The sequence below is a fragment of the Orcinus orca genome, chromosome 1 (assembly GCF_937001465.1).
Source record: "Orcinus orca chromosome 1, mOrcOrc1.1, whole genome shotgun sequence".
NCBI classification, from domain to species: Eukaryota; Metazoa; Chordata; class Mammalia; order Artiodactyla; family Delphinidae; genus Orcinus; species Orcinus orca.
The window spans coordinates 155,280,150-155,301,425 of record NC_064559.1 but is presented as its reverse complement, the minus strand read 5'-3'; the positions used below and the strand labels follow the sequence as shown (position 1 = coordinate 155,301,425).

The window sequence follows — 21,276 nt, the reverse complement described above, 5'->3', positions numbered from 1 at the left end:
TTAGAAACTTATTAACCAAAATACATTTAGCACTAAAAGTAAGCAAAATATTTCAGTTCACTTTGGTATATACTTATTTTAACCAATAAAAGAAAATAGTTCTTCAATGAATCCTCTGCTACCTCTTTTCTGCCCAAGACCCCACATCAAACAGACCATACTTTAAGCAGAGAAGAGCTTTTAATGAGGCATATTTCCATTCTGTATCAGATCTCACACTCCCTGATGTTAGATATTTTTCACTTTCCTCTGATATAAATCATAAACTGGAAAATACATTGCCTTCCAAGCAGCATGCTTCCAAATTTTGAAGTACCATTTGGCTGAATTACATTTTTATCAGCGTGCAAAAAAGTCATGAATAATATTTAATGATAAATTTTATTCTATTTATACTGAAACATATACTATTTTCTAGTAAGTTCGATTTTGCACATTAACTTTGAATACAATTTCCAAAGTTATATCCAGAATGTTGTGTTGACTATCTTGTAATAATACTCTTTTTGTAGGAGTGGGCTCTTTATTGGCAAGGTTTCAGTTATCTGAAGGCCCAAGCAAACCTTCCCCATTGGTTGTGCAGTTTACAAGTGAAGGAAGCACCCTTTCTGGCTGTGACATTGAACTTGTTGGAGCAGGGTATAGATTTTCACTCATCAAGAAAAGGTTTGCTGCAGGTAAGTGGGTATCTTGTGAGTTTCATCTGCAAACAATAATGTTGCCTTAGCTACTCTTCCTTAAGAAGGAATAGGTTGTGATTTTCTGATCATCTTCCTCCTCTTCTTCCCCACTCCCAATCCCCATTTCCCATCACAATCAGAAAGCAAACCAACTGTTGAATGAAGTAAAAATAGGACAATGAAACTGGGAATCAGAAATCAGGAAGGTCCTGGATACTTATCATGGCTCTGGCTATTTCTTATATGGGACTGACCTGTCATTCCCATTATATAGGTGTGTACACTGAGGTTAATGGAGGTAAATCCTACTTTTGTTACATTGACAAGCAAGATGAATGTTAATTTTGAATTTATCTCTTACCTGAAAACTTTTCTTCTTCAGCAGGTCTTCATAGATTTTAGACTTGTCTAGGCTTAGCTGAGATCTAAGAGGATCCATCTTCACTTTAATAGCACCTTAAAAAGTCTAGACCAGAGATCAGAAGTGGTTGCCTAGAGCTGAAATGTGATAATGAGACAGGTTTTTGGCACACACGAGAGTTTATTGGTGGGGATTCCCCAATATTAAGGTGATTATCTTGGTCAATGATTTGTTGGAATACATCCTGGTTTTTATGTCTGCCTTGACATAATTATTAACTGCACCCATTTTGTTCTCAAAAATGGCCCAGGGTGGAAATTATATGGTTACTCTTTCTATAAGAAGTTGGATTCTCCCATCCAGGAACAAATCTTCCAAGCTATTCTGGGCAACCCAAACCTCTGCAAAGTATTCCTATATGGAAATGTGAAAAAGCAACTAGCTGGTCTGGAAAGTTGAAAACTTAATAAACTTTATGTATTTTATGTTAGTATTGGACCCTTCAATTACATAGTATTGGCTTCTAGGAGTAGGGCAGGAAGAATAGAAATGTTACCCACATAATAACCACATTATGGAACTAGCAGGTAACCGTTGATATGTTGTTTTATTTTGCAGGAAAATACTTGGCAGATAACTAATAAAATCTTATGCAAGGATTTGGAGGATTCATATAATGGAGAACTACTGTATGAGAAACAGGTTTTAATTTTGGTTTGATGAAAACAAACCAAAATCTGCACTTGGGGTATATCTGCTGGAAATGTCAATGACTTTCAGCAATGATTTCCCTCACACAATACCATGATGACCAGTCCTACAGTATTTACTTCTAGGTGTAATATTGTTAATGGTTTTAAAATGTAATTATTGTATTTGTAAATTGTACTCATTCCAGTAAGGCAGTTATACTTGAGTTTTAGCATTTTACCATTCCTGAAATGGATGTAATTTAAACTGTGGTATGTAAATTTAATAGTAGTACTGTTGAATGGCACAATGCTTACAGAGGTAGATTGCATTTTGTCAATATATAAAATTTAAATATAATATTGATAGCTGTCATAAGGGGGTGCCACACACACAAAAAATTCAGTGGAACCAGAAAAAAACTTCCTTTTCTTCGGTCCTTAGTATGTTTTACTTTAGTGCTAAATAAAAATTCTATCTTCAAATATTTAGTGGGTTAAAGTCAGAAACTATTTCAGAAAAAAAAATTCTAAGGTACATGTGCATATTCAAAGAAAAGCATTAATTACCACTTTTTAAAAAGCTTTTTTTTCAAACTGCAAATTTCATAAAAATGCAAACTGTGTAAACAGGCCCTCTTATTTTTATAACTTGTGTAAAAAGGGAAAGCAATTCATATTTAAAGTTTATGAAATTATAATCAAGAGTAAAGAAGATGTCGAAGTCTTAACTACTTCCCCCTCTCTCCACAGTTTAGCAGATGTGGAGATTACTGAATAATCAGACTAAAACAAAAATTGTGATTTTAAAATTTCAAGAATTTCCATAGTTGAACTGTTAACAACTTTTGCACAATAACTCTATACAGAGAGTGCCTCCCATCCAGCATGGGGAATGGTACCAAGCATCTTCCTCTTTACCAATAGGAACCAAAACATTGAGTCTAAATATCCCAGAAAAAAAAGATTTTAGTCCCCTACTTAAATCCAGAAGGAGAATTTTAATTGTCATCATTTATATCATTTGGGAAGGAAAAAATAAGCTTTATAAATCAAATTCTAACCACATTATTATGCAATAAATTTCCTTTTGGATAAGATTCATTGTATGTAACTATAAATCTTTGCCATTCTTGGGGAATCAAAAAGAGAGTTATCAAAAATGTATGTTATGATTTCATTGTTGCAAGGTATAATAAAAACTGTAATTACTCAGTCTGGCCTCATAATATGGGAATTCGGGATGAAGAAGCTCTTCTTCAGGGGTCCCAGTTGTAAAACCTTCCTTCATTACAATCTGAAAACATGAATTTTCCTTTAAGTCATAGAACCTATTTTAAACATAAACTAATTCCTACTCTAGGTTATACTATTAAATAACTATAATTATTAAGTTGTTATATTCATCATTAGTTGATAAATTTTATTTTACATTCATTCATGCTTGACAAAGAACCTTTAGCCCCTTTAAATTTTAGAATCAAATTAAATTTTGTAAGTCTTACATTTAAAATGAGATTGTCACTGGCAATTGTTAATAGTGAAACTTTTTAAATTAATATTTGTACTTCTCAATCAGTGCTTGCTACCAAGAGAATGTTCAAAATGACCTGTTTTACCTTAGAAGAAATCTTACTGTTCAAACAACTCTCAATTGGCTCGCCAAGCAGTCTCTGGTGTTGAAGTTTTTTGAACAAGTAAGTAATAAACTCACTTTAAGCAAAGATATTCAATTTGATTTTGTAACCAAAATAGTAAATGCAAACTTTTAAATCCCATGAAACATGGGGAAATTTCAGACACTGAAACCAATGGAGAGTAAGTAACAGAAAATTGAGAATTATCCAGCATATGAATATAAAAATGTGTTTTTAAGAAATCAGTTCATGAGAAAACATATTGAATATTAACACAAAGGCATATTAAAAGTGTATAAATATTATTGGTTCTCATGTCTTGCTCATTATATCTTATTTTATTTTATATCTTTCTAGAGTGAATTAGTAATTAAACACAAGGGTTTTCTTTTCATAGAATAATTTGGTTGATATATAATGTAATTTAAAACAGATTACAATGATCTCTACATTATTCAAATGTCTCTAGGCACTAAATTTGAAACTATGAGGATATCCTATAATTCCATAATTGGTCTTTATGAAACAGAATGAAAGTCAGAGATTTCAAAATTATTAATTTTGAAATATTTTTATTATTATTATTGAATACCAGAACCTTCATAGAGAATATATCCCTTCTTCTTTCAGAAAATAGGTCATATAATAACACAATTAACTCATATCAGGGATTTAGATTTTGGTGGGTTTTTTTAATCTTGTAGTTTATAATCTCCTGTTACTCCTGTATCCAAAGTACTGTACAATAATAATTTGTGTTAGGAAAAATGATCCTAGACAATGTAATTATAAAAGAAACACTAAGTCAGATTCATTATCAATTCCTAAAACAAAATGGGCTAGTACATATTTAGATTTTCAATACCAAGGGTTCAAATAAAAAGAAAGGGTTCTCATTAACCAGAACACCATTTCCTGAGCATTATGATTAAAAAAGATTCTGCTCTAACAAGATAGAAAGTATGAATGCTTTATTTTGCAACATGGGAAATATTTTTTTTCAAATAAATTCCATATTTTCATGTTATTTTAAAAAGTATTTTTTCTTAAGAATTAGTCTGAATTTTAGCATAATTGGGACATACAATTCCAAACAATTAAATTTTAAATTATTTTTAAAGCTCTATTCTTCTCTACACATACAGCCAAAATGAATATTCACTGCATAGTATTTGGAAGTACATTTCACCTGTAAAGAAAGAATGTCCACATTTCAAATGGTTTCAAGTGAATAGAGAGGAACCATCCCCTCCAGAAAGTCAAACTACAGTTGTTTTATTTTTGTTTTTATGTATTTTTACTGAATCTCAATCTGCAAAGTGTTTGAGGCCATAATTACTCATATTTCCATTTCCAAATATTCATTTCAAAGAAGCCTGGTAACTACATTAGCTCTACCACTAACTCTTGCTGTGTGACATTGGACAAATCATAGCCCTCTTTAATTTCTCACCTTTAGAATGAGGAGTTGAGATTGACAGTGGTTTCCAAGCTTTTCTTAACAGCCAAACTTTTTTCTGCTAAAATTACACATGGAATCCTGTTAGGCAAAACAGCTCAGAGCAATGAAGGAGTTCCTCCAGCAGTTTAAATCTGGTCCTCCAGAGCACTGTTTAAATACCATAATAACACAGCCATGATCTATAAAGCTTCTCTCACCTCAGAAGTTCCATGGTTCTAGTTGACTCAGAGACATCCACCTTTGTGGGCTTTAAAAAAAACTTGTACAATCATAGTAATTGATATACAGTAAAAATAGATATTCTCTTGAGTCCTTACCACGTACCAGTCACTATAGATGTTAGCTCACTTAATCTTTATATCAACCCCCAAATGGTAGATACTCTTTTTAATTAGTATGTTACAAATGGTGACATTGAGGCTTAAACAAATTAATAATTTGCCCAAAGTGACACAGCAGCTGGAAGTAACCCAGTTATCTTGACAGCAGTGGGAGCCCTTGACCTGTTTTACTTGTTCATTCTGGGAAATGAACTCTTCTGTTTTATTTTACTATACATATTCCACTAAGTACCCAGGTAAAAGGTGCTATGAAAAATTAATACCAAAATAAGGATAATTCCAAAAGCAAAATTCTTGGAAAAGAATGTTTCTCAAAGCATGATTTGTGGACCACTTTTATTATCATTTATTTAACAAAGGAAATGATTTTGGCTTAGTTACCACTATATCCCCAGAGCCTAGAATGTAGTGGGCATCAATAAATTGATATTGAATAAATAAATCTGTAGGAGTGAGGTTTAAGAATATGTATTTTGACAGCACCCAAAATTTGAGAATCACTGCCCTAGTAGATCTCTCAAATACTTCTTAGCTCTGACATTGCATCAGATTTTACACATTCAATTATCATTTGAATACCATTTTTCTAGTGAGCTTATTTTTTCATTCAGTCCATTTAGCTTCCTACAATCTTGAAGAAAAAAAAAAGGTAGAGGGATTTTTCTAGGAAAATTCCTTGTTTCCTTAGAGTTCTTTTATGCTATCTCAAACTGACCTGAAATGCATTCTCTCATTGTCATTTTTCTGTCCTTTTTGTCAATGTCTTAAAAGATTAAAAGAAGTAGGTAGGTTGCAAGCTGTCATTCTCCAAATAAAATGTCCTAAAACATGGCTCCCTTCCTGCAAGGGACACAGGCATCTAACTTGTGAGCTGACACTGTTTATTTTATAGGCCTTTGAATTGGATGCTTTATAAGCACGGACTACTGTCATTCCAAAACAGTTGCACCAATTGCTTTCATTTTTGCATTTTTTTTTCTCAAAATAATCACAGTCTGTCAGTTAAAGTTGAATGACACAGTAAAATGTGCCTGTATCTACTAAGGAGATGCGTTTGTGGTTTCTTGTTTGTTTGTTTTTTTTTAACTTTCTTTTTTCCAAAAGATTATGCATTTGAGCAAAATCCCATTCAGTGTAAATGTATTCATTTTGCTACATGGTTTTCTGGTCAGCAATTTTTTTTAAATGGAAGCATAATTTTTTTATGGTATCAAAATTAGGGTGATCTCTAAATATCGCTTTAAAAGTTGTCAACATGATGTTTCCTTAAAATGAGTCAAATTAAATTGTTGATATGAATGAACAAGTCAATCATTGTTACACTGATTAAAGAGACTGTTCTGATGACCCACCCCACCTCTTTTACTATGTGCACTTCTCTCTTCAGGCTTTATTGTATTTTCCTGCTCCTTCCATTTTTTTTTTTTTCATTCAGCAAACAGTAGTTAAATGCCATTTGCTCATTTGTGAATCAAACATGGCTACCATTACATTACTTTTTGTCTGTGGAATGTATGGAGGAAAAATGAGATAGGAGTGCAATGTTTAAGTCTCCAAATATTAAAACCAAACAACAAAACCCACTAGCATTTCTATTTCTTTGATGTTCTGTAATCTTCTATAGGCTAGAGCTGCATTTTAAATATCTAACTGAATACCAAATATCCTTCTTGAAAGATCAAATTTGAGGGTCTATTGAGTTGACCATGGTCAGACCTCTTGACTGTCCCTCATGTTTAATATCTGATGTCTATCCAAAATGAGTATTGCTAGGAGAGAAAGTCACCTCCTTGTTGACATCCATCATGGGTATAATAACTTATTCTCTAGGCTTAACTTCTAATGTTATTTTTCCTTTGATTTATAGTATTTCTAATCGTCTCCTTCTATCTCTAGTGCAGTACATTGCCTGTTCTATATACATCTTTGACCTTACAGGAAAAGACGTTTCAATGAAAAGCAAATATATTTTTATGTGTCCCTTAATTGGCAAAAGAAAATAAGCAAAGGGTAATTCTACTTCATTCACTGTATTCCAGTGTTTTCCAAATCATGTTCAGGACTACTGCTTCTGGCAAATGTTCATTGTGGTCTGAGAATAAATGATCCTAGATCATAGTCCCAACCCACTCCTTAGACATTGATAATAAATGTTAGTGTTTTAATGAAGCTTAAGAAAGTTTTGGATCAGAAAAACACTTTTCTTTCTAAACACATCTTGAAGAAACTTTAGAAAAGTTTTCTTTTTAACACTGGTTTACATATCTTTCAGCAATTTCAAATAATATAACCAGGAATGCTTTGGAAAGATGCTTCTGGGTTTTTGTTTTAACTCTAAGGAAAATTTCTGCCACTTTAAATGATTTACTATCTACTTTAAATTTCATAAGTATATCTTAGTGAATTTAACTTTATCACCTAAAGTATTCAAAACAAAACAATAAAATTGTTTTACTATTTTAAATTTTTAAGCATTATTTTTAGGATCTGCACTTATGACCATCACATCATGCTGCTATCTGTTGAAGATGGTCCAAATTTCTTTACAGAGTAGAATTAATACTAGTAAACAATCTTTGGTAATACTTTATCTAAACACTTTAAGAAATTGAATCATGATGGATTGATGCTGACTGTATTTTTACATAATCTTGTTAGAAATTATATGAAAAACATTTCAGTTAAACCTAGGAAAAATACACTATTTAGTATAGATTTTGCAGGACTCTACACTCTATCAATGAGCATTAAGCAGTTCTTTTTTGCTTTGCTTTATTTTGCAAATCATTTTCACAAAAAATCAACAAAGTTCCTTTAATAATTCCTGGGTAAACTGTCTTGTTATCAGACAGAAAAGGGTAAAGCTGAATCACTTTACATTTCTCTAAATATAGTTCAATTTTTAATTCATTAGGACTTCACTACAGGCCAAGCAGTCATTTGTAGAGCTGGCTTTTTAAACTGTTTGAAGAGCATTGGGTTTCAATATACAAAGGATTTTTTTTTTCACTTTGCATAGAGATCTGTATGAATGTAATGATCAAATGTTAATTTTGTGCCTACTAAATGGCAATGGAAGGCATTGATTTTTTTTTGTACTTTTAACAATAAGAGAAACTAGGAAAAGAATCTCAGAGAAATTTTGTTGTATTTCTAAAGGTAATAAAATTCAGTCATCTGTCTTTCTTAAAGAAAATGCTGTTAGTGTATATTTTGAGTTGGTGGTAGCTTTTATTTAGAGTGCTCCATGATCTTTGTAGCAAAAGTAAACAATGTCTTTATGACCTTGGTTGGAGTACATATTTTCACAAAATACCTTGAGCATAAAATATTTATTAAAAAAAAAAAAAACTCTGGGGTAAAATACTCAAATATACTTTTAAAATTAGTTAAAATATTGATGGCTGGCTCTTTTTCCTACATGTGTAATTCAATAGAGAATACTTAATTCTTGTAGCTGTGATGAAATCTTTACTGCTTATGTGCCGTGCTCAAGAAAAAAACAGCAAAAAAAAAGCAAGGATTTGTTCCTTCACAGAACTGCCCAAAGCTCTCTGATGAACAATGGTGATATGAATGTGTAATATTGACTTCTTGAAGATAACCATGAGAACATTTTAATGTTACTTGCCTTATAAATTAGAAAAGGTGTGGATATCATTTTTTGTAAATAATGATTTTTACAAGTGTTTTTTCCTTCATAATTTTCCCAATCACCCATTTTACAAAATCCTAAATATGCAATTATTTATCATGGCACATTACTGCCACTAGGGTTCCCATTGCAGGACAAAGTTTAATTATACTTGAGAACAAGATCAAATATATAAGTAAGTTACTATTTAAATGTGATTTTTTTCTGGAAAATAAATGAAAAACAAAAATAAGTTGAGTTGTGAACCTCTTTTATTACCAGCCTCTTAAAGTTTTACCACATTTCTGGAAAACTTCGTTGCATATTTAGGGTGGGCATGGTGGGCAGAAGGTCTGGCACAGTGCAAGGGCTATAGAGTTGGACAAATCTCATTCTATAATTTAACTATAGTCTTGAGCATGTTACTCAATGATTCTTCATTTCCTTATCTTAAAAAAAATAGAGTTACTATTCCCTTATCCTAGGGTCACTGAACAGATTAAATGAGATAATATTTATCAGTCACCTAACAGTTCCTAACTATTATATAGTAAATAGTCAACAATCCTTTCCTGTTCTTATTTTTATGTGAATAGGGATTGAGATGGGCCAGAAAATGTTAATGCTCTTTCTCCAGTGCTATCCTAATCCTTATGTGCTCTACCGTTATGCAGATGTATTGCTATTGACAGCCAATTCTAGCTGCACTGAGCACTCATTAATGGACATGCACCAAGCTAGGTGCTTAGGGCACCATCTTTTTCTATTTCCAATGATTGCCCACTATGTGAAGGTCCCTTCAGGGTCTGGTTTTGTTTGCTTTGGGTTGGGGGAAGGGCTCTGGGGTTAGAAGAGGGATAGTTATTAAGGAGGAAGGGCCTATTATTTATGTCAGGTGGGTTCTCAACCCCAAACAGCCTCCATTTCAAATCTTCGTAAACTTTAAGGATTGGGGAGAGTGGTGTCAAGGAAAGTGTAACGTGAAAGTTTGTAATGCCCAAAAGATAAGCCGATGAGTTCCAAGCGGCCCTGGGCATATTATTCAATATCTCAGAATCTCAATTCTCTAAATCTGTAAAGGACTAACAACGCTTTCTGCTTTTTTTTTTTTAAATTTCCTTTATTTATTTATTTATTTTTGGCTGTGTTGGGTCTTCCTTGCTGCACGTGGGCTTTCTCTAGTTGCAGCGAGCGGGGGCTACTCTTCGTTGTGGTGCCTTATCTTGTAGTGAAACCTGGGCTCTAGGTGCTCGGGCTTCAGTAATTATGGCACATGGGCTCAGTAGTTGTGGCCCACGGGCTCTAGAGCGCGGTCTCAGTAGTTAGGCACACGGGCTTAGTTGGTCCTCGGCATGTAGGATCTTCCCGGACCAGGGCTCGGACCCGTGTCCCCTGCATTGGCAGGCGGATTCTTAACCACCGTGCCACCAGGGAAGTCCCAACAGTGCTTTCTTGAAAGAGTTATTGGGAGGACTAGATAAAACTAAAACTGTTTGCCAGTACCTGGTAAATGTGAGCTCTATTATCAACCATCTGTGCCTTGGGGTGGTGGAAGGCAGATCAGGGGTCGGGGGAAGGGAAAGGGGTGCTTTCCTTTCTCTCTGTACCTCGCACTTCCCGTCCTAGGAACCGGCAGCATTTCCCACTCCTGCCCCTGACATCTGCAAAAGGAAACTGATGAGGGCTCTCAGGGTTGCCCCTTGAGTTCCCAGATGTCCCCCTCGCTACAGAATGCCTCGGCTTCTCTCCAGCTCACGGCCACCCCAAGGCACAGCCAGGCTCAGGGCAGCCCCCTCTGGGCAGTGACGAGGAGATCCTCTACATCCTTAGGCGGCTCAGAGGACTACGCAACTACTATGTCTGCCTGGGGCGGGCCAAGGACTCTGTTTGAGAAGGTCACCTTGGAGACAGGCCGCGGAGTCCAGGGGGAGTGCGCGGGCATTCGCGGGCAGAGGGAAGCCTGGGAGACGGGAGCCTCGCCCCGCGCTGGTCCCGGCAGCGGAAGAGTCCGTGGTCCGGGAGGGCCCCCGCCGAGTCGCGTCTGCGTCTCCAGCACTGCCTTAGGTAAGTGCGCCCTCTCCGCAGCGCGTCTGGGCAGGAGCAGAGAAGATTGACCAAGGCAAAAGGCAAGTTCGAGGATCGAGGGGGCTAAGCGGGGAGGGCCTTGTGTTAGAAATGGCCTGCCTGCCTTGTCTACGACCTCTCTCTCTAATGCCTTATTGCTCCTCCCTCCAAGAAATAAGAAAAAAGTGGCCCCAGTTTTTGGAACTGGAAGCAGGTCCTGGCCTTTTGTTTCCTGCCCGCCTGTGTGTCTCGGCTTTACAGTGTTGCCCAGTGCAGAGCTGGCCAGCCGGTCCGATCGTGGAGCAGCATGAGTTCTGAGCAGTCTGCCTGAGGTCTGGCGACACCGGCGGCCTCAGCCCCTCTGGACCTCCAGGTCCCAATTCTGGCCTGCGGGGCAGCTTTGGAAACAGGTGAGCAGACCGAGGTCTGTCAGTGTCGCTTTAAGGTTGGAACCTGAATGACCCACTTAAACAAGCTCAGTATGTCTTGTTCATACATATACACGCCCACACAGGCACACTCATGTACACAGACACACTCAAACACACATGCATTCAGTGCACAGACACATCACACACAAAGGTGCACACACCGACATACAAAGGCACACACTCAGGTACACAGATAATCACTCATAGACACAGGTACATACACAAAGAGATGCTCACATGGGCACTCACACAGGCACACACATTTATGTACACACTCACTCATACACACAGCCTCACACACTCATGGGGACACACTCATGCTCATACACACAAGCACATGCCCACAGAGACATATATATGCTCACATAGAGATGCTCACACCCATGTACACACACTCTCACACACAGGTCCACAATCGCACCCCCCCCCACACTGCCTCGCTTCCTAACACACAGTACCTCTGCTGTATTTGCGTGCCCTTCAGTACCCTTTGCCTCTGTCTGACCTGACACTGATCACACTGGGGTTTTAGGTTGTGTTCTTGTCTGCCCTACCCACTTCAACTGCCAGCTCTTTGAAGGCAGGGACTGTTTTAGTTCTATTTTAGTGCCTAGCACAGTGTCTCCCTGTTGGGGCTCTCAGATTTACAGATTATAAAATAATTCCAATGAATGTCTAAACTTGTATGTAGGCAATAGGGCAGTAGAGTTACAGTCCAAGTTCTGGGAAGTCCATTCCTACTACCAGCTTTTTCACAAGCATTTGTGAGAGGAGGTAGGTTTTCCAGTAAATTACTTCATTAAAAGTTCTGGGCTTCCCTGGTGGCGCAGTGGTTGAGAGTCCGCCTGCCGATGCAGGGGACACGGGTTCGTGCCCTGATCCGGGAAGATCCCACATGCCACGGAGCGGCTGTGCCCGCGACCCATGGCCGCTGAGCCTGCACGTCCGGAGCCTGTTGCTCCGCAACGGGAGAGGCCACAACAGTGAGAGGCCTGCGTACCGCCAAAAAAAAAAAAAAAAAAAAAAAAGTTCTGTTTGCTCTTTACAAAGTAAATCACTGTTGCTTGAAAAAAAAATACCCTTTGGAGAAGCAGCTCATCTTAATTTTTAAAGTAATAGCAACAACAACAAATGTTAATTAGCAAAATATCATTGAAATTAAATTTGGGGAGGCAATAAAAATATTGTTTTCTGGTATAGGATAATATCGTTCTTCTACATATGGCTATCATTTCTCAGTGACTTTAACCTCTTCTGCAGTTAAGTATTTTTGTTGCAGCTTAATATACGCTTGTGTGAATTAAGTATGCTATTGCATAAATAAAAGTTATCAGATGGTACTTTCCTGGTGGTCCAGTGGTTAAGACTCCGTGTTTCCACTGCAGGGGGAGCGGGTTCCATCCCTGGTCAGGGAACTAAGATCCCGCATACCACGCAGTGCAGCCAAAAAAATAAAAATAAAACAAAAAAGGAAGTCTCTACTTCTTATAAATTCTGAAATATTTTTAAAAAGAGTTATCATATTTCCAGTTATACTGACCAGAATAACAACATATACTAAAAATCACTCTTTAGGAAACCCCACTTCCCTATTCCAAAATGCTTAAAAAAAAAAGGATCTGTGTACTTTATTTAGAATGAGTCTCTGTGTTATACTAAAATATTTTCAGATCTTTTGTTCAGTATTTTACAAAAGTTTTCTTCCATAGGTTATGATGATGTCAGACATTGCTAAAGACAGAACGGCTCATTTACTGAAGAAGAGGGGCAGTGTGTCTTCTTTAAGTAGTCATGAGTTCCAGCGGAAAGAGCCTCGTGGGCGCACCAAAGAGTGAGTGACTGGATGTCCATTAACACACTCAATTACTGAATAAACAGGTTCATAATATTTATCAGGAGGAAAAAAAAATGCATTTCCTTTGGGACATAAAAAGGGAGAAAAATGGGCAAGTACAAGGTGTAGGTCATCTTTGGGGGCCATATTTTTTAAAAGAACGAGAAAAAATAGTAACTAGATTTATCGTGGTGATCATTTGGAAATGTACAGAAATACTAAATCACTGTGTTGTGCACCAAGAAAAAGAAAACAGAGAAAAAGAACAAGGAAATTTAAGTGATAAGTTGATCACAGCAGCATTTTTTACTATTTCAGAGACTACCCCAAAAAATCACCTACTGAAAAGAATGTCATATGCAATGTAGACCAGCTACTTCTTAACTGACTCCTGAATTCTTCTCCTCAATATTATATGAATACATCGTTTTTGCATTATTGTAATCAATATATACATATACAATGCATTTAGCATTATTTTAAACAAATTTTGTAATGTATTTTCATAGTCTTTGTGTCTTTCAAAGTCTTATATCCTTTTAAATGGTTGCATAATACAATATTTTGTCAGCTTATAATTCTGGGTTAGCTAACCATTCCCCAATCATTGAGCATTTTAAGTTTGTTTCCACTTTTTTAATTTTTTACTATATAAGAAGTCTCTGATTGTTTTCTTCCCCGAAGTATAATTAGTGGGTCAAAGGATAATAAGTACATTTTTTGGCTCTTGCTACATATTGCATTTGCTCTCCTAAAAAAGATGAATTAATTTTTAATACTTTCATGGCATTTTTTTTTTGACTGCCATCGGGAGGAAAACCAAACAAATTATCCAATGCAGAGGTCAATTAATTTATATTATAAACTTTCCTTCTTAAAAGTATCTACACGATTGAAAGATATAGCAGGGCTTCCCTGGTGGCGCAGTGATTAAGAATCCACCTGTCAATGCTGGGGACACGGTTTCAAGCCCTGGTCCAGGAAGTTCCCACATGCCGTGGAGCAACGAAGGCCGTGCGCTGCAACTACTGAGCCTGCGCTCTAGAGCCCACGAACCACAACTACGGAAGCCCACGTGCCTAGAGCCTGTGCTCCGCAACAAGAAAAGCCACCGCAATGAGAAGCCCACGCACCGCAACAAAGAGTAGCCCCCCGCTCACCACAACTAGAGAAAGCCCACGCGCAGCAACAAAGACCCAATGCAGCCAAAAATAAGTAAATAAAATAAATAAATAAATTTAAAAGAAAGAAAGAAAGATGTAGCATATTAATCCCCATGATTGGGAAGCAGGAGCTGGTGTGTCTGTTGGAACAGAGACCAGAAGAACTGGAAGAGATTTACGTTCGAATTCTGAAACCAAATTGTTCTGCTCTCAGAATGTATTAATACACTTACTCAAAATTCTACTTTTCAACCCTAGATGATTGTGGATTACAAGTCCTGTACAAATGCTCTCTTTCACAGATAGGAAATATAAAGGAGTAGCAATCTCAGTGTACATCAGAAGTAAAGCTGGGAGAATAATTAACCTCTATAGCTTTTGCTTCTGATCCTAAGTCATTTTGACTGCTATTTCCAAGATTTAAGTGTAAGAGTTTTTTTAAATTATTTTAAAAAAATTGTTAGCTTAAATTCAACTTTTTAGAAGCAAATATTATAATAATAATCTGACATAAATCCTGGTCCCATGATTTAAAAAGCACTGTTCTTATCCAAAAACTAAACTATCATCCCTACTTGCATAAGTTTCATTTACTTCTTCCCTTTCAAAGCAAATAAGAAAGTCAAGTATATAGAATCAGAACATGGCCCAATCTGAAGAATTAAAGATCACTCTTATTTTATTGATGAAGTATAAAAACAAATTAAAAGGTAACAAGAACACGAAAATAGTTTTAGCAACACATGAGGAAAGATTTTTTTTTTACTAACAAATACATTTAAGTGATAATTATCTTGATATATTTCAAAATTAGAAACAGGGACTCTCAAACAAAATATTCAGACTGGATCCTCTATTGGAGCCTTTTTTATTAAATAGCAAATGAACAGATTCCAAGCACGCTTGCAATGCAGAGGCCATTTAGGAGGCTGCCTCCTAACCCTAACTCCCACTTATTTTCCATCGTCTTCATCCTTGCCAGGGACCAGAATGTATGGGTGATTCTCCTTCCTGAAATGGGTCTTCAACTAGTAGAAAAACTCTGAAAACTTAGTGGCTATCAAATGCAGCATTGTTTTGAATTTGCAGTGTTTTTTTTTGGAAAAACATATGCCTTTCACTTGAAAGTTATCTCAAAACAATTTTTTGAATAGATTAATTTCAGTAGTATAAAGCATATGCTAAAGTATATTGAGGACCTAATACATTATGTCATTTAATCTCCCCAGCATTAATCCTACTAGGTAGACATCATTCTTACCATTTTGCTATGAAATAGCTGAGACTTATAGGTCAAGGAACAATTTAAGGATTAGGATACAGTCCTAAATCATGAGTATGGCCAAAAGGGCCCACGGACCCTTGCCTTCTCTAGTTCCGTCTTCCCCACTATCCTGCTTGCATCCTACTCTTGGGCCATTCCCACCTTCCATATTTACAATCCCTCGGTGCTCTGCCTTGCCTCCAGCCATTGCCTCACGTTGCTTTCCCATGGGGTATCCTTGTCTGGAATGCTCGTCTTACACTCTGGCTTCCTTCTTTTCCTCCTTCAGAATTTAGCTCCATCTCCAACTCTCCAAGAAACTCTCTATCACAGTTTCCAAAACAGGTTCATTTTGCCTGACGCACAACAAGCCAAAACGCTAATATGCTGAGGTTTGCAGCAAAGAGTTTTCATTCGCCAGGCAGCCAAGCGAGGAGATAGGAGAACAAATCTCAAATTCACCTCCTTAAAACCAAGGGGATTGGGAGTTTATGGGACAAAGAATAAAGAAGCAGGGTGGTATGAGGCATGGGAAGTGCGGGGAGGGTGAGGAAAGGTGATTGGGAAAAGATGCAGTAATTGTTGTTCCGTGCAGATGTTTCTAGCCTACAGCCCTCTGCACATTCTGAGGGTGGAGTTTTGGGCCCTCTGATGTTAAAAGGTCACTGATTGGACACTAATGTCTGCCCAGTTGAAGGGTCAGTGGTCCTATCCAGACTTAACCAGCTGACCTCGAATGAGATGCAGTTGACTCCAAGCTCCTAAACAATAACTTGGGCAAACATCTTATTGTTTAGGTTATGCACCGCTTGGAGGACATGGAAGTCTTAAAACAACCTTGATGAGCGAAGGCAGGTGAAATGGATGTAACCCACGGTTTCATAACTACCCAACTACAACCGCTTCCACTTCCGACTGGGTCGGATGCTCTTCCTTTCTGCTCCTCTGCTTTCGCCTTCTACGTGGTACTGTATTTGGGTGTTTTCTTGTCTATCTCTCTCATTAGACTGTGGACTTACTGGCCTTTATAACAGTAAACACTCTGATAAGGAGGGCAAAGAAGCATAGGAGGTAGACCTACTTGGAAAACACTTTCTTAGATGTGGCATAAGCTCAGCATAAGTTCATCCACATTCTTGGTTTCTCTGTGGTCTTCTATAGAAGTAACTAATGCTTAACATTGATCTCTGGGCATAATGGATACCTGAAATGCCTTCTGAATTGTAAAAGGAAGATTGAATTTATATTCAATATAATTATTGTTAATTGTTTTTAGATTTGTCTCTTTAATGTAAATTATGTTTTCATTATGAGGTAATTTTTATGCTTTATTCTTTAAAAAAAAACATTTTAAGCTGGTTTTTACTATACCAACATCATAACTGTTAGCTCATTGGCATATTTCTTCCTATAGCTGCTACCTAGTTGTCATCACACTTTATCTATAATTTTGAATTTTGTTGCTTTTCAGTTAAATAATTGATAATAATAAGGGTGCTAAGCTAAATTTTACTGAGCCCTCACTATGACCTCATTTTTGTTTCAGAGACGCACTGTATCAGGAGTTGGCAAACTATGACCCGAGGGCCAATTCCAACCTGCCATCTGTTTTTGTATAAAGGTTTTTCCATGGTTGAAAAAAATCAAAAGGAGAATAATACATTTTGTCATGTGAAAATTATAAGAAACTCAACTTTCAGTATCCATAAATAAGGTTTTTGCTGGACCACATCCATGTTTATTCATGTATGTATTGTCTCTGGCTGCTTTGACACCATAATGGCAGAGTTGAGTAGTTGCAATAGACGTGCAGGGTCTGCAAAGTGGAAAATATCTGCTATATGGCATTTTACAGAAATATTTGCTGACCCCTGTTCTATAAGAGAGACGCTGTTAGCATCTTCATCTTACAAATGAAGAAACATGCTTAGAGAGGTTGAGGCTCCAAAGCTACAGAATCAGCAAGTGGCAAAACGGGCTTTTGTTTACAGTCAAAAATTCTCATTCTCTGAAAATTGGCTATCTACGTGTAACTTGCATCAATGAAACTCTCCTACTCATTCACCAGAACCTTCTGTTTCCCATCCATGGGTAAGAGCAGGTATTTACAATGACGTCTTTCTTGTTGGAAACAGGCTTTGGCAGCTTTCAAAGAGTATTTGAACAGATGTGCTGCTCTCATATCCTTAAAATGGAAATAGAAGCCTGAGATTAAATTACTTTCCCAGGGTAATGTGACATGATATCCAGACTTCTTATCTCTGAGGCAGTAGTTCAACTGGTAGGTCAAGCCTAAGATTGAAGACTGAAGAGTCTCTCTTTTGCCTCAAACCAAAATTACAGTGATATCATGAACCAGAACTTTGATGGATCCCAGAGCTCTCCACTTGAACCCACTGGTGGCATCTAATGCAGTAGTTAGGCCACATTATATTCTTCCACTTATTCATTTATTCAAGGTTTATTAAGCTTCCACTTCATGCCACATGTAAGGAATATAAAGGTGACTAACTCTAGGGTTGTTCTTCTCTCGAGAACCTCATTTTTCAAGTAAACTTAAAGCCACATGGTAATCTTTTTTTGAAAAAATGGAAAAGATTACATTCATTGCTTCATTTGAAATAAATGTTTATTGACCAATGAGTAGGTGGTGAACCACACAGAAATAATCTGGTGGGAAAGGCAATGCACAAGTCATTTTAAATGTGATGAATTTATTCAATGATTCCAACCTATACTACTTGAGCCTCTTATGTGCAGTTAAAAATGATGTTGCCTGGCCTGTTTCCTCCTTTTGATAAGCTCTATTGCCATCTGAATCAAACTAAAGCCCCCAACAAGATCTGGATGAGACACAGCTTCCCTCCAAAGAGAGAGAAGCTTGAGAAACTGCATTGGCCATGTTCCTAAATTAAACCACAATAATAGCTAATATTAAGTTGTGCTTAATAGATACATCCCATACAATATCCATATGAATCTCTTAAAAACCCTGTGGGTTAAGTAGAGAAGGTACTTTTATTATCCCCATTCATCTCATTTATTATCTTACTTCTCTCAGGAGCCGAGATGAGTTGAAACTATTCCTCATTTCGTAGCACATTGTCATCGCTAATATGAGTAGGACCCCTTGTTTGCCTGATTGCCCCCTTCTTCCCCATCCTCACTCCCACTCTCATCTCCCAATAGGCACCCACTCTGATGCACAAAATACTAAATATACTACAAGAATATACATACTTAAATACTATATTATATATATTTTTAATTTTCTGTGTATTATGATGTTTTGACATCTTCAAAAACCTTTCTGGCTGGGGAGAGGCTGCCCCCGGCACCAGAGCTAGCCAGTTATTAAAGATAGTCAAGGACTCAGCAGGGAGCATGCCTTTAATATGCAAACTAACCAACTGGCATCCTGACCCATTCTCTCTGGCCCCCCCACACATCCCAGGAGGCAGTATTTCTCTGCCCTAATCATCCCAGGGCCAAGTACCAGGCAACTAGGGGCCTCTCCTATAGCTTAGAGCCCACTGAAATTATTCAGACCAGGCCAGTCCTGAGCTGTTTCCCCTGTACCGCTTTGCCTTTCCCTGGGAAACCCCAATAAAGGCCCCTGGCTCTCCCTTGCTCCCGTCTTCTGCCTCTTGACCACACTGGCATTTTTCCACATGGTCCTGTGTGGCATGTTGTGTCTCTTGCCTCTAGGACCTGTGAGTATAATAAACTGTTTTCATGAACCTGTCCTCTGACTCCTTCTGTGACTTCACCTGACTGACTCTCTCATAAAAAATTACAGAACAAGTACTTAAAGATATGCACTTTTGACTTACATGAATGGTACTGTGCTATAAATCTCATTTTGTTTGCTCAATCTCATATCTCATTCAATAGTTTTAGTTTTTTATGTTTACTCATGTGACTATGGATATCTAGCTCTTTGCTTCTTACTGCTGCATAATAGTCCTTAATATACATCCATCACTCATGCTCTTATCCATTCCCCTAGGGATGAACACCCAGATTGGTTTTCCCTCCCTGCCAAGGTATGCAGTGCCATGTGGAACATCTTTGTACATAACCCTTCATTGGCATCTTTGTGAAAAGTGCCCTTTGACTGTGATCCCAGGTAAAGGCATTCCTGTTAAGGAAGATTTGAATTAATAGTGAAATAATTCATAGATGAAACTGCTTAACACAAAAGCATATCAGTATTTCTCAAATTAATCTACAAATGCACATATCTCAATCAAAACCCATTTGTATGTTTTGAGAAACTCAACAAACCATTTCTAAATTTTATAAATAGGGAAAGAATTCTGAGTAAGTTAACTTTGAAGAGTGAGCATTGAGGAGGAATTTACTCTATCAGATATTAAGATATACCACAAAGCTGTAGTAAGTAAAAATAATAATAAATACAGGAATAAACAAATAGGTGTAGAAATAGACAAATAAAGCAATGGAATACATAGAAACTGTAGCAGTAGACCTATGAATATATAGAACATAATATATGAGCAAGGGGAAATGATGGGCTTTTTCTTTTAACACCTTTATTGGAGTATAATTGCTTTACAATGGTGTGTTAGTCTCTGCTTTATAACAAAGTGAATCAGCTATACCTATACATATATCCCCATGTCTCCTCCCTCTTGCGTTTCCCTCCCACCCTCCCTATCCCACCCCTCTACGTGGTCACAAATCACCGAGCTGATCTCCCTGTGCTATGCGGCTGCTTCCCACTAGCTATCTATTTTACATTTGGTAGTGTATATATGTCCATGCCACTCTCTCACTTCTTCCTAGCTTACCCTTCTCCCTCCCTGTGTCCTCAAGTCCATTCTCTATGTGTGTGTCTATTCCTGTCCTGCCCCTAGGTTCTTCAGAACCAGTTTTTTCTTTTTATTTTTTTAGATTCCATATATATGTGTCAGCATACAGTATTTGTTTTTCTCTTCCTGACTTACTTCATTCTGTATAACAGACTCCAGGTCCATCCACCTCACTACAAGTAATGCAATTTCATTTCTTTTTATGGCTAAGTAATATTCCATTTTATGTATGTGCCACATCTTCTTTATCCATTCATCTGTTGATGGACACTTAGGTTACTTCCATGTCCTGGCTATCGTAAATAGAGGTGTAGTGAACATTGTGGTTACATAACTCTTTTTGAATTATGGTTTTCTCAGGGTATATGCCCAGTAGTGGGATTGCTGGGTCGTATGGTAGTTCTATTTGTAGTTTTTTAAGGAACCTCTATACTGTTCTCCATCAATTTACATACCCACCAACAGTGCAAGAGGGTTCCCTTTTCTCCACACCCTCTCCAGCATTTATTGTTTGTAGATTTTTTGATGATGGCCATTCTGACTGGTGTGAGGTGATACCTCATTGTAGTTTTGATTTGCATTTCTCTGATGATTAGTGATGTTGAGCATCCTTTCATGAGTTTGCTGGCAATCTGTATATCTTCTTAGGAGAAATGTCTATTTAGGTCTTCTGCCCATTTTTGGATTGGGTTGTTTGTTTTTTTGATATTGAGCTTCATGAGCTGCTTGTAAATTTTGTAGGTTAATCCTTTGTCAGTTGCTTCATTTGCAAATATCTTCTCCCATTCTGAGGGTTATCTTTTAGTCTTGTTTATGGTTTCCTTTGCTGTGAAAAAGCTTTGAAGTTTCATTAAGTCCCATTTGTTTATTTTCGTTTTTAT

The 21,276-nt window shown here is 37.1% G+C and overlaps 2 protein-coding genes across 26 annotated transcripts in view; both read left to right on the top strand.

Moving 5' to 3' along the window:
* Positions 1-8,600, top strand: part of SGIP1 (SH3GL interacting endocytic adaptor 1) — a 222,204-nt gene extending 213,604 nt beyond the window's left edge. For all 23 annotated transcript variants that reach the window (XM_049698175.1, XM_033407538.2, XM_049698214.1 and 20 more), the window contains 2 exons: positions 513-677; positions 1,660-8,600. In XM_049698175.1, the coding sequence (XP_049554132.1) occupies positions 513-677; positions 1,660-1,682 (188 nt within the window). In that variant the 3' untranslated portion in view covers positions 1,683-8,600. The remainder of the gene's footprint in view (positions 1-512; positions 678-1,659) is intronic.
* A 1,853-nt stretch (positions 8,601-10,453) lies between these two features.
* Positions 10,454-21,276, top strand: part of DYNLT5 (dynein light chain Tctex-type family member 5) — a 31,078-nt gene continuing 20,255 nt past the window's right edge. The window contains exons 1-3 of one of the 3 annotated variants that reach the window (XM_049698415.1): positions 10,454-10,868; positions 11,130-11,278; positions 13,009-13,130. In XM_049698415.1, the coding sequence (XP_049554372.1) occupies positions 13,012-13,130 (119 nt within the window). In that variant the 5' untranslated portion in view covers positions 10,454-10,868; positions 11,130-11,278; positions 13,009-13,011. Of the gene's footprint in view, positions 10,869-11,040; positions 11,279-13,008; positions 13,131-16,357; positions 16,526-21,276 lie in introns of those variants that run through there. The other 2 variants (XM_049698410.1, XM_049698425.1) reach the window with 2 other exon arrangements.